Raw genomic sequence first — 14,499 nt, 5'->3', positions numbered from 1 at the left:
GTTTCCTTTAGCACCAAAAGTTTGTAGTTTTGGACACAGGATTTAGGTACGACGCGGTCTGAAAAAGGAACGGGTTACCCTACCGATTCCTGTATATTTCCGATACAAACCGGATTCACCAACCAATCAAACGATCTTTTTGCACCGAAAAAAAAAATGCGAAATTGATTTCGAAAAAATTGACAAGTATTTAAATTTGAACGAATCCTCTTTGCAACAGTTTTTCTTTTTAAGATTTCCGTAGAATCAATTAATTGAAAATGTCTGACCAATCCTCTTTCTTCGTCGACTTCATGATGGGTGGTGTCTCCGCCGCCGTCGCCAAGACCGGTGCCGCTCCAATCGAGAGAGTCAAGCTTTTGATCCAAAACCAGGACGAAATGATCAAGCAAGGTAGACTTGCCAGAAGATACACCGGTATTGGTGAATGTTTCAAGAGAACCTTGGCTGACGAGGGACTTGCTTCGTTCTGGAAGGGTAACACCGCTAACGTTATCAGATACTTCCCAACTCAGGCTTTGAACTTTGCTTTCAAGGACAAGTTCAAGAAGATGTTCGGTTTCAAGAAGGAGGAGGGCTACTGGAAATGGTTTGCCGGTAACTTGGCTTCCGGTGGTCTTGCTGGTGCCACCTCCCTGCTGTTCGTCTACTCTTTGGACTTCGCCAGAACCAGATTGGCTAACGACGCCAAGTCCGCCAAGGGAGGTGAGAGACAATTCAACGGTTTGATTGATGTCTACAGAAAGACTCTTGCTTCCGACGGTATTGCTGGTCTTTACAGAGGTTTCTTGCCATCTGTTGTTGGTATTGTTGTCTACAGAGGTCTCTACTTCGGTCTCTACGACTCTCTTAAGCCTGTTGTCTTGGTTGGTCCTCTTGAGGGTAACTTCCTTGCTTCTTTCCTGCTGGGTTGGACCGTCACCACCGGTGCTTCTACTGCTTCCTACCCATTGGACACTGTCAGAAGAAGAATGATGATGACCTCCGGTCAAGCCGTTAAGTACAAGGGCGCTTTCGATGCTTTCACCAAGATTGTTGCTGCTGAGGGTGTCAGATCCCTGTTCAAGGGTTGCGGTGCTAACATCTTGAGAGGTGTTGCCTCTGCTGGTGTTATCTCCATGTACGACCAGCTGCAAATGATCTTGCTCGGTAAGAAGTTCAAATAAGTACTGAGATGAGTGTTCTTTGCTTGTTTCTAGATGCTTTATTCTTACCTTTGTAAGTACGTACAAAGTATTCAAATGTATCACTATCTGAGTAGAGACTGGTGTAAGGATGACGAAACATCCCAAATTTCTCTCTTCTTTAAAGCCCCTATTTCCACCTGAAACCACCCTTATTTATTATTTTCCCCTTTCGACCAAAGATAGCCACCCTAAATATAATTTCATTTCCCCTGATCTGTCACATCTTCCCGACTATGGTCGACAACAACACCTTCCTGTCCAAATTCCGCAAAAACCCCACCTCCCTCTCGTCCATCCCGCTTCTGACCAGGATTCGCACGAACGACACCTCGAAATCGGACCAGTCGACCATTTTCTCTGCGAATTCAGCAGAGACCGCAGCCACCGATGTTTCAGTGCCCAAACGGTTTTTCAGAGTGAGAACCAACTCGTCGACCAGCGAGCTGATGGTGCCAATTGTGCCGCCTTCGCCGAAGAAAGACCCGGAAAAACTGCGTGAGATCAAAGACATTGCATTTGAAGTGACTCCCCGGAAACCACAGACGAAAAACGTCCATCCGCTGGACCAACCCATACTAGGCAGAAGACAAACAGAACCTACAGAAACAAATACAAACCACGACAACAACAACAACAACATACAGAACGCAGCAGATTTACTTGTAACTCTCATAAGGTTCGTCATTCAAGCAGTGCAAGTGCTGTGGAACCTTGATCTGTTCATCAACGTCGCGCTCACAAAGGAGACCACTACTCGCGTGCACGTGCCGTCTTTGGTCGTTGGCCTGTTGGTAGTGTACGTACTCTGCTCTTCGTCTAGCCCGCAGTACTACCCACAGGCCGTGCAACCATCGGGAACGCCACGATGGTGGCAGTTTTTTTCTTTGTGGCGGTGCTGGCCGTAGCGGTGGTGAAACTAGGCCAAACACAGGAGCCCGACGTGAAACGCGCTGCACCAACGGCAAACACCGCCACCATAGCACACGAGGACGACGAGGATGACCTCACAAGAAGCGAAAGTTTCCGGTACGAAGGGTTCGTCCGGCGAGCGGCACGCTACGAGTAACGACTTACAGCATATTCATATAATTCTCATTTACCTTTATTAATTAACATTTATAAGGTCTCGGTTGGGATCTCGAAAGTGACTTGCTTTCCGGTCAACTTCTGGTAAATGGATTGGAAGGTGTCCAGCTTGTAGTCGATGTCAGAGGAGTCCTTGGAGTCCAAGAGAACCTTGGCGATTTTGTTACCACCAACAAGATATCTGACTCTCTTTCCAACGATCTCGGTTGGGAAGACCAAGTCTTCCAAGATCTTGTCGTGGACAGCAGTCAAGGTTCTGGATCTTGGTCTCTTCTGGGTCACTCTAGAAGTTCTTCCTGGCTTTGGCAAGATTCTTCTCTCGGCCAAGAACACAACGTGTCTGTCAGGGAACTTCTTTTCCAATTCTCTGGTCAGGGTGATTTGAACTTTGTGGAAAGCGGTGAGCAATGGGACTGGGACAAAAATGACAATAGCCTTTTTGTTACCCGAAACCTCAATCTCCTTGATGGACTTGAACTGGAGGGGTCTCAAGTCAGCCTTCAAATCTGGAGAGTTGGTTTCCAAATCGACCAAAGCTTGTGCGACTTGCAATTCGAGCTCAGATGGTTCGCTGGCGAGCACTTTCGATGCGGCAGACATACTACGTAAAGTTGGTTGAAGATTTTTTTTGAGACTGAAAAATTTATGAATTCAAGGGAAAACACGTGACACCAGAGAGGTCTCAGAGCCCGCTTATGTAAGGAGGGGATTCTTCCGCGTAGCAGCCGGTGGTGGCAGTAGGCTATCGGGCGCTGCGGCCGCCGTGCCCGAATATAAAGCATGTAGACTCTGCTGTATACATTATGTCAACTGAAAACGCAAAGAAAAACGCCAGCTACGCTGCGGTGGACCAGAACCTCGACCCCTCGCATCAGGTGGTTGGAATAGGGTCCGGCACCACAATTGTGTATGTTGTAGAGCGGCTGGCGCAGCTGGACACAGAGCGCCGGTTAGTGTGTGTGCCGACGAGTTTCCAGGCGCGCGAGTTGATTCTCTCGCACAGGCTCCATTTGGGCCGTGTGGACGAGTATGTGGATATTGACATTGCTTTTGACGGAGCCGACGAAATTGACAGCGATCTGAATCTGATCAAAGGTGGCGGGGCATGCATGTTTTTGGAAAAGCTGGTTGCCTCGTGTGCGCGCAAATTTATTGTCGTTGCCGACCATCGCAAGAGCAGCGTAGCACTAAGCAGAGGGGTGCCGCTTGAGGTTGTTTCTGTTGCTCACAAGCGGGTGTTTTTAGAGCTAGAACGGCTGGGCGGCCGTCCGCGGCTAAGAGACGCTGGCGACCGCAAAGCAGGGCCCGTGGTGACAGACCACGGGAACTTGGTGGTTGATTGCGAGTTTGGCGAGATCCGGCCGGAGCGCGTGGCGGAGCTTGACGTGAAGATTAAGGCGCTGGTCGGCGTCGTGGAGACAGGCTTTTTCCCCGGAATGGCGCACAAAGCCTACATCGGGCTCGAGGACGGCACGGTGCGCGTGCAGAAGCGACGTGCTGCTCTGTAGAATTTGTTATTTACCCCACACGTTTTTTTTTATGACAGACAATGTTAAAAATTCGCCAAACAGCTTTTCTTTGTAAACGTTTCAGCAGCATGGCAGACCTGGTGGAAAAATCGAAAAAGCTGTCGGCGTACGCGGCCGTCGACGACAACCTGTTATCGACACACAGGGTGATCGGCATTGGGTCCGGCTCGACCGTTGTGTACGTTGCCGAGCGCGTTGGTCAGGCCAGCAACAAGAGCGACCTGGTGTGTGTTCCGACGGGTTTCCAGTCGCGGCAGCTCATTATAGACAATGGGCTCCGGCTCGGATCGACCGAGGAATATCCGGAGATCGACATTGCGTTTGATGGGGCGGACGAAATCGACACCAACCTCGGACTGATCAAAGGCGGCGGCGCATGCCTGTTCCAGGAGAAGCTGGTGGCCGCATGTTCGAAACAGCTGGTTGTTGTGGCAGATTACCGCAAGGACACGGGCGTGCTGGGCAAGGGCTGGCGCAAAGGCGTGCCAATTGAGGTGGTTCCAGCCGCATACACTAAGGTGAGTCTGGACCTGGCGAAACTGGGCGGAAAACCCGTGGTGCGTTCAGGGCTGCCGGCCAAGGCAGGGCCTGTGGTGACGGACAACGGTAATTTTATCATTGACTGCGACTTCGGCGAGATTCCACCCGCCCAAGTGGCCGAGCTCAACGCGAAGATCAAGGCATTGGTCGGTGTTGTCGAAACGGGGCTGTTTGTGGGCCTGGCCTCGAAAGCGTACATCGGAAATGCAGACGGCACAATCACAAAGAAGACGGTGTAGAATACAGCTATGTAGTCAATTCAAGTTGTGCTGGATCCAGTTCAGCACCTGGTTCAGCCCCGTGCCGTCAGTGGCCACTGTTGGAATAATGCACCAGTTGTGGTTCTTGATGGATTCCAGCTCCAAAAACTTCACCAGCTCGGCCTGCTCCATTTTGCCGGGCTTGTCCTGTTTATTCGCAAGCACGCACAGCAGACATCCCGTCAGCTCTCTGTCGTTGATCACCTTGTAGAGCTCCTTTTTGGCCTCCTCCAGCCTGGATCTATCGGCAGAGTCGATCACGAAAATCAACGCGTCCGTGCCAGAAAAATAGTGTCGCCAGAGCGCCCGGATACGCTCCTGGCCGCCCACATCCCACGTGTTCATCACGAGGTTTCTATATTTGATGGTCTCGACGTTGAACCCGACCGTAGGCACGGTCTGCTGAGTATGTCCGAGTTTCAGTTTATACAATATGGCTGCCGTTAGTTATGGGAGATTTATCACTTACTGGTCTTTCCAGAGTTGTCCAGGCCCAGCATGACCATGCGGACCTCTTTATTCCTGCGTCTCTGAGCGTTAGGCAGCGCAGGGAGTACTTACCAGCAGACGGGAGAATGAGTTGCCCATGGTTTTACGTTTTCCTCAATCTGGAAAATTGTGCGGTCACGTGGAAAAAAAAAAGATTTATTTAATTTTGGTGCTGAGACGGGTCGTCCACGACTAAAGGGCGGGTCAGCCTGGCTACCTATACTGATCGCCACAGGCACTGCCACTGTATTGCCACAGCACTGCCTTCCCAGAATGCACAGTGCTTTTCTCACAGTCGTGCTTTTTCATGGCCTCACTGAGTTTCTACTTTATCTAGGAAATTATTTCCCCTTTAGGCAACTGAGAGCATGGTATCACCTCGATATCTATTGCTGCCAGTATATAAACCACGCACTTTGCACTCTTATTCCCATGGCTGTCATCGTTGAAGGAATACACCGTCTTTATGGCGCAGCGCAGGCACCTTCCTTCTGGGCATTGGCTGCACTTGCGCTGGCTGCTGCTACTCTAGTCTACAAATATCTTATCTCTACTGAAACGGGCCCAATGTACCAAAAAAAGTATAAGCCCCTGCCGGTGGCCAAGGCGAACAACAAGAACAGGAAGTTTGGCCACTGGACGCCAGAGCAATTCACGTATCCTCCTGTGAAACCGTATCCGGACTGGTCGATCGAGAAGACCAAGCCGATCGCTTACCGGGCGTTCAAACACACCTATTTTGTCACCATGGGCATCCGTAACATGGAGTGGGACAGCTGGATCGAGCTGGACAACGAGTGGCACAAGTACCACGCACGCAAGCTCCAGAGACTCGAGGAAAAAAATAGCGATCTGTACGGTACGTCGCCAGATGCCTGGGACGGCGTGCTCGAGCTTTTGGAGGAGTTCCGCAACTACCTGCCCCAGAGGTATCCAAGCTTGTTCCGGGCAACGCCTAAAGGCATCGAGAACCTCGAAACGGGCGAGTCGTTTGAGTTCATAGGCGTTCCTAAATCGGAGTTCAAAATGGACCCGGCCCTGATGGCCTCGCTGCTGGTCCAGGACGATCTTGCCGTGATGGTTGAGAATGAAAAGGGCGAGTACGTTCTCCGTGCAGGCGCAATCATGCTGGCCGGGTTCTGGAGACTAAAAGATAAACTTGGGATGCCGCTGAGCATGATCCATACCAGTGGAGACGTGCCTAAATATAATGAAAAGCTCAAGGCAGGCATGGAAAAGTTCTTCATTAGACAGACTTGCGACAAGCCAGTGGTGCGAAACAACTACTTTCTCCAAGCAGACGACGATCTGGCATGGTCGTACTCGATCGGAGACGAGTCCAAAGAGGTGGTCGGCTGGTACACTGCCAGCCCTGCTACCGACATCAATAAGATTTACTTTAGGTCAGAAAGACAGTCAGTCAGAAGACTGCCAAAAACAGGAGTCACAGTATTCACGATCAGAACGTATTTCCTGCCAATCGTTAAGCTCTGTGAGGAACCGTTCGTCCCATTGCGTCTGCTGAACGGAATAAGAAGCTGGGATAAAGACGTGCAGGAATACAGAGGTTATACGATATTCAAAGACGTTCTCATGCCATATTTGGAAAAGAAAGCCGAAGAACAAGCAAAAATGGGCTACACCCCTGATAAAGAGCCAAATAACTATCCGTACTGATGAGATATATCTGTTTAATTTTATCTGTACCGATGAAATATATTTATTTTATTCAACATTTATCTTCATAAATAAATTATTATGCTATGTATATGCTTCCGGTGCCCAGATCAGTTCTCGTAATACTCAACATGCTTCTTCGCATAATCCATGGCATCGTTGACCTGCTGGTTGTTCAGACCGTGTCTGAACCGCAAATGCCTTGTGAGAGCATCGCACCGAGAAAACGTCTTGTTGCTCAAGAACTCGCCGTTGTCCATCGAAGACTTCACCTTCTTGGAGTTGTGCGAGTTCGCAACGTTCGCGTTCGAATTCTCCACCGAAAACGGAGTGTTCCGGTAATTCAGCTTCAACACGATCTCGTTATTCGACTCCATGTTGTTGCGTCTTCTCAGATCGTCCTCGCAAAACATACACCGGTAGAACGACCGCTTAGGAGCATGGATCGTGTTCTGGTGTCTCACCAGATCATAGGGTCTCGAGAATTTCTTGTTACATGGCTTTCCCGTCTTCGGATTAGCAATGTAGCAAACGTGCTCCTCCTCCTCTGCTTCTTTGGCTTCCTCCACGGGAGGAGTGGCTGTCCGACGCGACGTTTTCAGTTTTCTCAACGACGGAGCTGGAACCTTCTGGACCTCGGACTTGAGCACTGGCGGCCGGCGCTCGGAGAGCACGCTTTCGCGTCTTTGCTCGAATGCCGGCGTGTACAAATCATCACTAGCATCTGAGTAGTTCTTTTCGTCATCGTCCATTTCGTCGTCATCGTCAAACACTGCTGCGTTGTTATCCATCATATCGTCCTGCTGAACCAGTCTTGGGTTGATTGTTTGCGGTGTAGTTAGCGAGTAGATAGAGCTGTCGGTGTTCTCTGGAGTATTCGAGACCCGAAACTCGTCGGATTTCATCACGTAGTTATCGTTTTCCTCGTCCAAGCTGCTTTCGCTGCTCAAGTCGTCCAGATCCATTTCCATGTCGTCCAGCTTGTTCTGGTCTTCTTCGTCCTCGTCATCGTCGCTGAACTCTTCATCTAAATACACGTCGTCGGTCTTGAATATATTCAGCTCGTTGGACTGTGGGAACGACTTGTGATTAAATTCCCACTGCAGGATTTCCGGCAGGAATTGCTGTTCGGTATGAGCGGGGTCATACACTATGTAGTCGTCTTGAGGTATCAACATCACTTCTTGATCAGGTTCCGATGGCTTGGCATCTTGATGCGTCGTGTTCATGGCTGCTTTCGGGTCGATATTTTCATGTTCGTCGTTGGAGTATCTGTAGTTGTCTTGTTGAGCGTAGTCGTATAATTCGTCAGGAAAGGTAACGTTGGCATAAAGGTTCGGATTTGCATAGGAGTTGTAAATATTGTCGTAAACAGACTGCTGATGGGGTGGTAAACCAAAGCCCGATACCTGATCCTGGACGCTGTGGGCTATGTTTTCGTCTTCGCCTTGTCTGAAAGATTCCTGTGATCCGTTCAACATGATGTACTCCGAAATATCATCATGGCCCTGTTGAGGAAGCGAGTAGAGCTCGTCCTCCATAATATCCGTAAGAGTGCGCTTTAATGTAGAGGTCATAGTGAGCAATGAAAAGCTGAAACAGCAAAAAACTTATTTATTATTTCCGGTGGGTTCTGTTGAGTGTTTTGTGTATTATTAATCAGTGTGCAAAATTTGCAAATAAAACCTGTTGGCCTAGTTGTGAATTTCTATTAGGTCGGTAACCTTCAACTGGCTTGGTCAGTGTGGCTTGGAAGTTGTGTAGTTGTCTTTTTTTATTATTATCTTATAGCAACCCCTCAAATAGTTGTAACAAATGCGGGATTCGGAACCTTCGATATGATTCTAAACGTTGCTTTGAGTCACAGCGCAATACCGATAGGCTTAAATGTGGTGTAGGAAAAAAACGTAAGAAGAAGAACTTATCACTAAGTTTGAATCTAATTTATTTGTACTTTGGTCTTTTTGACTCACCGCTAAAATGACAGCCCCAACTTTGCTGCGCTAACTCCAGCCTGGCTGCTCTAAATCCGGCGCGATTTGTAAGCCGGCGTCGATCCTTCTAGAATTATCTCGGTGCGAGGTGGGACTTCTCCGGGACCGACGCGTCGATTCTGCAGAAGAAAAGAACCGTATTCAGAAAAATTCGGCCTTAATTTACTCCCGTCTCCAAAATGCCTGTCCAAAGCACACATCCGGCCGAAAATTTGTCCGACTTGGTGGACGAGGACGTGCGTGCGGTCCTGCTAAAAGCGCCGCCGACATTGCTCATAGAAGATCCCGTGTACCACAACCGACTCACCGAACTGCGCAACGACTACAGATACGCCTATGTGGTCCAGTGGATTTATCTTCTGCGTCATCTGGTGAAAATCACAGAGAATTTCGATGTGGAGACGTTTGAGGAGGAGCTACTGAGCATTGCGAGCCCCGTTTTTGTGAACGCATTTATCGCCCGGATGGTCCAGTATCTGGCCAATTTCAAGCTGGACAATTTTGATTCGCAGGTCAACGACGCGTTGAACCAGGTCTCCGCACGCTACTACGAGGAGTACGACCCAATAGACTTTTTTGCGCTTGATTTGATCGGCAAAACCGAGCTGTTTTACAATTTGATCCAGCTGGCCAATACCAAAAGCATAGATAATTTCCGCAAAAGCGTGGACCAGTACGCCAAACCGCAGCACGATTTGCGGCTGGAACCCGTGTACGCGTACACAGAGGACCGCGAGCTGAACGAGTGGTTTGTTTTGGAAGACTCGCGTGTCTATTATCGCAAAACAGAGTATCCGCCAATGGAGGTGCCTAAAAAGCGGGCGGACGCCAAAAAGAGAATTGGTAATCCTGCTGAGACGTTTGGCGATATTGAGCCGGTGTTGGTGGAGTGGCGGTGCGAGACGGCCGGGATCTACCAGTTTGATCAGTATTTGAAGGGGCTGAAACAGAAGGGCGGCAAAAAAAACGTCGTCGCATGAGTACAAGCTGTACGGGAGTCTGAAAGGGTTTGTGGAGCAGGTGGCTCAGCACGACCTGAAGAAAAGACGGCAAGCGTTGCAACGGAGGCGCGAAATTCAGATGCAGGCCTTGCTGGCCAACAGAAAACGCTCTTCTCGGCTGGAAGCCAAGGAAAGACAGAAACAGGAGGAGGACGAAAAGAAACGGGAGGAAGAGGAGCGATTAAGGGCACATGGTGCAGAGATGCGGGCGCAGAAGCGCATGAAGCTCAAAGAGGAGATGTATCAAGCATCCAGGACAGAGAGGCTGCAACGGAGACACCGGGAAACTGAGTCATCAGAGCCGAAAGACGTGACTGAGGAGGATACGAAACAGAGTGCTAAGCCGAATGTTCACGAGGCGCATGATAATGCTAGTGACGATACAATAGATGAGCAATCAGAAGGCCAAGAGTCAGCCGCACAGTCGCCCATTGTGGAAAGAGCCACCATTGAGGTCCCCGGCCGTATCGACGCGGCACAACAGAGATAACAATGTGGATTAATAATATCATGCGGCTATAACTGAGAGGTGGGAGGAGTGTCGCACATAACATTTACTTCCGGAAGTTTGCCCGACAGCTTCGGAGATAGGCCTCGGCACTCTACCTGTAATGTTTACGAGGTACCTAAGTTCCGAATAATGCATAGCGTAGATGATGGATTATAAATACAAGCTACATTCCAGTTGCTTCCGAATTTCTGTCCATATGAAAAGGCGCTCGATAGAGGTGAAGAAATCCGTCCCTGTCTCCTGTCTGGAGTGTCGCCGCCGCAAGATCAAATGCGACCGGGGGGTGGTTTGTAAAAACTGCGAGCGCAAAAAGCTCATTTGCGAGTATCCAGAAACCTTTAGATCGATAAAAATTTCGCCACCGGAACCAAAATTGGGAATTGTGGAGGAGGAAGAAAAAGAGATGTCCGACGTGGAGAAGCTGCGCAAGCAAAACACAAAGCTTGCCGGCCGCATTTTTGAGCTCGAAAAGAAGGTTGTAGAGCGGGCCGATACCGCGTCAAGCTACATCACTGTGCCTTGTTTCCAGGATAGTCACATGACACTGGTCACGAGCAGACCTGTGGAATTGCCGAAAATACTAGACGACCCCGTGCTGAACGTGCATCTGCTGAACCATCTTGTGACGTGTTTTTTCGACCTCAACCAGCACCTGTATTTTGAGCTCGACAAAGATGACTTACTTGCTCAGATGAAAAGCCTCGACGCGTCGTTCCAGAGCATGGAGTTGGTGATGCTGATCTGTGCTGTAAGCCTGGTCGCGCTGGACTACAGCTACGACGCAAAACACAGGCGTCTTGTCGATTTCGACGCGACGGTCGAGAGGCCTGCAATGGTGTCATCGCTGCTCGCCAAAATCAGAGACTACCGCCAGCTTACAAAGTATTCTCGCGGCAAAACCAAGTTCGTGGCTTTGTGGCTGTTTATGGAGACCCGATTTGCTGAGCGCGACGAATCACTCTCAATTTCGACAGAGGTGTTCACCACCTACTCGCACCACCCGGAGGTCGCTTCCCTGCTCCGGAAATTCGATAATCTCTTCGTGCTAAAGTGTCTTGTTATGGACATGCATCCGATCATGTCGCAGTGTTTTGAGCAGCTGAGGAAGTCTGACGAGAAATTTGATCCGCAGACCTATTTGGAGGCCGAGCAGACAAACCCAGCGGACGACTTCATGTCGCTTGTTGTGCGCGTTCTGGACTCCAGACTCAATCTGAGAAAGGATAACTACCTAATTATGGAGGTGCTATTCAAAATCCAGAAAAAAGAGTTCGATATTCAGCAACTAAAAGAAAAGAGAAAATTCGACCTCGACAATTACGACCAGATCAACTCGATGCTGGTCTCGCAGATGAAGGTGTTGATGGTGTTGCATTACTGCGGCCTGAAACTCAGATTTTTCCAGAAACCATCCGATTACCAGCTGGAGTCGATGGTCAAGCTGCTCAACCACCTGATGGAAATGAGCATCTGGAGCGACCTCGAATCAAGCACAAAGGAGTGTCTGCCTGTGCGCAACTATGTGGTGATGATTCTGGGCAACATGCTCAGCATGTTCAACTCGATGTTGTACCACAGGAACATCAACATCAAAATGTTGAAGCTGATCCTCTCCAAATTCGAGGCCATTTCGTGCCACCATTTTATCGACACCGACTTGCTGGACATTGTGGCCGCCAAGGTCAAGATGCTGGCCTCCGAGAAGAACACTGACTCCAGCGCACCGTTCCTGTACGGCTCGGAGGTTCTTTTCCGCGAAAACATCGAGGTTTCCAAGTTGCAGGTCAGACCAGGTTCCGGTGCTCTGCCCGTCGCTAATAATTTTGCGCTGGACTTTTCACGGAACGAGACCATCAACTTCGCAAGATTCCTGAGCGAGGACGAAAACGGCACATACGAGGACCAGCCCGAGTCTCCGTCGTCGCTTGGGGACAACGGCGAATTTACGGACCCGGTCGAAAAAGAGTTTGCAACCATTTTAACTCAGGACCAAAACTTCGCGGACTACTGGCTGGGAGCTCCTTCCGAGATCGGCAAGTCGCTAGACGTGACCGACTTGACGCTGGCGGCGACGTCGTCCAGCAAAACGTCCAGCTTCTTCGCATCGGAGCTGGAGCCATTTCCCGTGAGCGACTCGCTGAAAAAGCCGGTGATGGAGCTCAACGGTTACTATCAGTTTATGGATGTTGAGTGATTCGTGGATCGAAACCAACTTGTACATACGCCGATGCCATGAGTCCCGTTTGCTTTGTTACGTTATGACTTATAATACCATTAATGATCTCTCTATTGCTTAAATCCTTTCACGAGATCCACATCTTTGAGGTCACCGGCCTGCGAATCGGCCTTTCTGTCTCGCAGAGGGCTTTCCAATTCGATCTTGGCCGGCGACCGGTTGTTCGTGGCGCCTGACTGCATGCTGTTTTGCTGCTGGTTGCCGTTCGACGAGGGGCCGCCCAGCGGGGTGGAAAATTGCACGTAGTTCCACAGCGCCGGCGACGAGTTGACCGACGGGTGCGATTGTGACGACGATGGTGGGTCCAACTGGTGGCGCGACGTGCCTCTGTCGGGCGTGTAAGCCTCCAGCGCGCTAACCTGGTATTTTTTCGGACTTGCTGGCGGGAACAGGGCATTGCCCGATGAGGCAGATGCGTTGGTGGGAGGAGGCTTAATCACAGAGCCAGGCGTTTCCTGAGACGCTGTTCTGCCGGCTAGAGGCGGGAGCGATCCATTAAAGTTGGTCCTGTACTCGGGAACGCCCAGCTGTTTGATGGGCGATGAGAGTTCCGGCTTGGGCACCTGATTAGGGACGGACGACGTGCCCGACGTGGAGCCTGGAGCACTGCTTGGGGGGATGCTGCTGTTGGACAAGCTTGCTGCCGCAGTGATGTAGTTCAGGGCCTCGTGGGGCTCGGAATGCAGCGGCGCAGCGGAGTTCAATTTCGACTCGTAATACGGCTGCTCGGGCCGTTTGTACATGTTAAAATCTGCGGTCGGGTTTGTGGCCGGCATGGCCGAACGGCCAGAGTCGGGCAGGCCTCTGTTTTTTATAAGATGCATCTGGAGCTGTCTGGAAACGCTGCTTCCTCTTTTCACTTTGTTGAGAGTTCCTTCCTCCCATTTTTTCAGGAACTCTTTCCTGTAGCTCTCGCTGATCTGCCACTTCATGCCCTTGCCGGGCTCGTTGGGTTTTCTAGGCACTTTCTCAAACGCCTTGTTGAGCGACAAATTGTGTCTGATGGAGTTCTGCCACCCTTGCTTGCTGTGCCTGTAATAAGCGTAATGGCTCGCTATCCAGTCGTAGATTTCCGACAGCGACAAGATACCCTGAGGATTGGACAGGATTGCCTGTGTGATCATTGTGGCGTACGAGTACGGCGGCTTGAGGTCCTTGGCGTCGTCTTTGGAGTAGTCCTGCTCCGAGCCCTTGATGGTGTGCCCGGGAGACGAGAGGTCGTTGGGCGCGGGCGATTTCTCGTATATCTGGAAACCCTTGACGTTGTTGTTGGTATACACGTCGGTGGAGTAGAGCGACGCACTCGAGTTGCTGAAAACGTCCGACTTGGGCCGCTTGTTCTTGAGGTTGGAGAGGAAGTAGTTGGAGATCACGGGCACGGCATCGGGCAGAATGAACATCATCTGGGTGCCGCCAATGTCGATGATGTTGCCCGAGTTGAGAAATATGGGTCCGGAGCCGTTCGACGTGGAGTTGATGCGCTGGGCGTCGATCTTGAGCCCATTGCGCCCCAGAATCACGAGCTCCCACCTTCTTTCCTCTAGATTGTACGAGATCGACGCGTGTTTTCGGGAAACCACCTTCGACGGCCCCAGATCGATGTCGACCTTGTCCTCGGCCCGGTCCGTGGCGTGCGAATCGGTATTACGGCCTATAAGCACTTTCAACGATTTCACATAGAAGGTCCAGTCTCTGCCCGCAATTTTGGCGTATGCCTGGACCTCGTTGTTCAGATTCCGCTCGTTATTGTACACGCGCGAGACGGTCGTCGGGATATTGTCTGGCGGCACCGTGAGGTTTTTGATTACCTGGTTAATGAGGTCGTTGGGGTCGTCAAATACCTGTATTTGTTAGTAAATTCCCTCTGCTGGTACTCACCTCATTATCCTCATTGATGAACCTTTTTCTTTCGCTCATGCTGCGTTTGTCAGAGAACACTTTTGGGCCAATCAGGTGCTGCGGACCAACAAATACGAGAGCTGTGGCAGT

The 14,499-nt window shown here is 50.3% G+C and overlaps 12 protein-coding genes across 12 annotated transcripts; 8 read left to right on the top strand and 4 right to left on the bottom strand.

The window, feature by feature from the left end:
* Positions 1-260: 260 nt before the first annotated feature.
* HPODL_02545 (ADP,ATP carrier protein) lies at positions 261-1,166 on the top strand (the record flags this gene model as incomplete). Its single annotated transcript, XM_014076853.1, has 1 exon — positions 261-1,166. One exon carries the CDS (start codon positions 261-263, stop codon positions 1,164-1,166), a length of 906 nt encoding a protein of 301 aa, XP_013932328.1.
* A 254-nt stretch (positions 1,167-1,420) lies between these two features.
* Positions 1,421-2,092, top strand: HPODL_02544 (uncharacterized protein; the record flags this gene model as incomplete). The annotated part of the gene is made up of 1 exon (XM_014076852.1): positions 1,421-2,092. One exon carries the CDS (start codon positions 1,421-1,423, stop codon positions 2,090-2,092), a length of 672 nt encoding a protein of 223 aa, XP_013932327.1.
* A 211-nt stretch (positions 2,093-2,303) lies between these two features.
* HPODL_02543 (40S ribosomal protein S7-B) lies at positions 2,304-2,873 on the bottom strand (the record flags this gene model as incomplete). The annotated part of the gene is made up of 1 exon (XM_014076851.1): positions 2,304-2,873. One exon carries the CDS (start codon positions 2,871-2,873, stop codon positions 2,304-2,306), a length of 570 nt encoding a protein of 189 aa, XP_013932326.1.
* A 203-nt stretch (positions 2,874-3,076) lies between these two features.
* Positions 3,077-3,781, top strand: HPODL_02542 (Ribose-5-phosphate isomerase; the record flags this gene model as incomplete). The annotated part of the gene is made up of 1 exon (XM_014076850.1): positions 3,077-3,781. The coding sequence occupies one exon, from the start codon at positions 3,077-3,079 to the stop codon at positions 3,779-3,781; it is 705 nt and encodes a 234-aa protein (XP_013932325.1).
* An 89-nt stretch (positions 3,782-3,870) lies between these two features.
* Positions 3,871-4,581, top strand: HPODL_02541 (Ribose-5-phosphate isomerase; the record flags this gene model as incomplete). The annotated part of the gene is made up of 1 exon (XM_014076849.1): positions 3,871-4,581. One exon carries the CDS (start codon positions 3,871-3,873, stop codon positions 4,579-4,581), a length of 711 nt encoding a protein of 236 aa, XP_013932324.1.
* A 15-nt stretch (positions 4,582-4,596) lies between these two features.
* HPODL_02540 (ADP-ribosylation factor 6) lies at positions 4,597-5,190 on the bottom strand (the record flags this gene model as incomplete). Its single annotated transcript, XM_014076848.1, has 3 exons — positions 4,597-5,039; positions 5,072-5,132; positions 5,164-5,190. The coding sequence occupies 3 exons, from the start codon at positions 5,188-5,190 to the stop codon at positions 4,597-4,599; spliced, it is 531 nt and encodes a 176-aa protein (XP_013932323.1).
* A 333-nt stretch (positions 5,191-5,523) lies between these two features.
* On the top strand, positions 5,524-6,768 carry HPODL_02539 (uncharacterized protein; the record flags this gene model as incomplete). Its single annotated transcript, XM_014076847.1, has 1 exon — positions 5,524-6,768. One exon carries the CDS (start codon positions 5,524-5,526, stop codon positions 6,766-6,768), a length of 1,245 nt encoding a protein of 414 aa, XP_013932322.1.
* Positions 6,769-6,878: 110 nt separating this feature from the next.
* HPODL_02538 (26S proteasome regulatory subunit N4) lies at positions 6,879-8,309 on the bottom strand (the record flags this gene model as incomplete). The annotated part of the gene is made up of 1 exon (XM_014076846.1): positions 6,879-8,309. The coding sequence occupies one exon, from the start codon at positions 8,307-8,309 to the stop codon at positions 6,879-6,881; it is 1,431 nt and encodes a 476-aa protein (XP_013932321.1).
* Positions 8,310-8,941: 632 nt separating this feature from the next.
* On the top strand, positions 8,942-9,742 carry HPODL_02537 (uncharacterized protein; the record flags this gene model as incomplete). The annotated part of the gene is made up of 1 exon (XM_014076845.1): positions 8,942-9,742. The coding sequence occupies one exon, from the start codon at positions 8,942-8,944 to the stop codon at positions 9,740-9,742; it is 801 nt and encodes a 266-aa protein (XP_013932320.1).
* A 100-nt stretch (positions 9,743-9,842) lies between these two features.
* On the top strand, positions 9,843-10,253 carry HPODL_02536 (uncharacterized protein; the record flags this gene model as incomplete). Its single annotated transcript, XM_014076844.1, has 1 exon — positions 9,843-10,253. One exon carries the CDS (start codon positions 9,843-9,845, stop codon positions 10,251-10,253), a length of 411 nt encoding a protein of 136 aa, XP_013932319.1.
* A 217-nt stretch (positions 10,254-10,470) lies between these two features.
* On the top strand, positions 10,471-12,468 carry HPODL_02535 (uncharacterized protein; the record flags this gene model as incomplete). Its single annotated transcript, XM_014076843.1, has 1 exon — positions 10,471-12,468. The coding sequence occupies one exon, from the start codon at positions 10,471-10,473 to the stop codon at positions 12,466-12,468; it is 1,998 nt and encodes a 665-aa protein (XP_013932318.1).
* Positions 12,469-12,560: 92 nt separating this feature from the next.
* On the bottom strand, positions 12,561-14,427 carry HPODL_02534 (Transcription factor of the Forkhead/HNF3 family; the record flags this gene model as incomplete). Its single annotated transcript, XM_014076842.1, has 2 exons — positions 12,561-14,351; positions 14,389-14,427. The coding sequence occupies 2 exons, from the start codon at positions 14,425-14,427 to the stop codon at positions 12,561-12,563; spliced, it is 1,830 nt and encodes a 609-aa protein (XP_013932317.1).
* Positions 14,428-14,499: the final 72 nt, after the last annotated feature.

The sequence above is a fragment of the Ogataea parapolymorpha genome, chromosome VII (genome assembly GCF_000187245.1).
Source record: "Ogataea parapolymorpha DL-1 chromosome VII, whole genome shotgun sequence".
NCBI classification, from domain to species: domain Eukaryota; kingdom Fungi; phylum Ascomycota; class Pichiomycetes; order Pichiales; family Pichiaceae; genus Ogataea; species Ogataea parapolymorpha.
The sequence above is the reverse complement of the archived record's forward strand: the minus strand, read 5'-3'. Positions and strand labels throughout refer to the sequence as shown.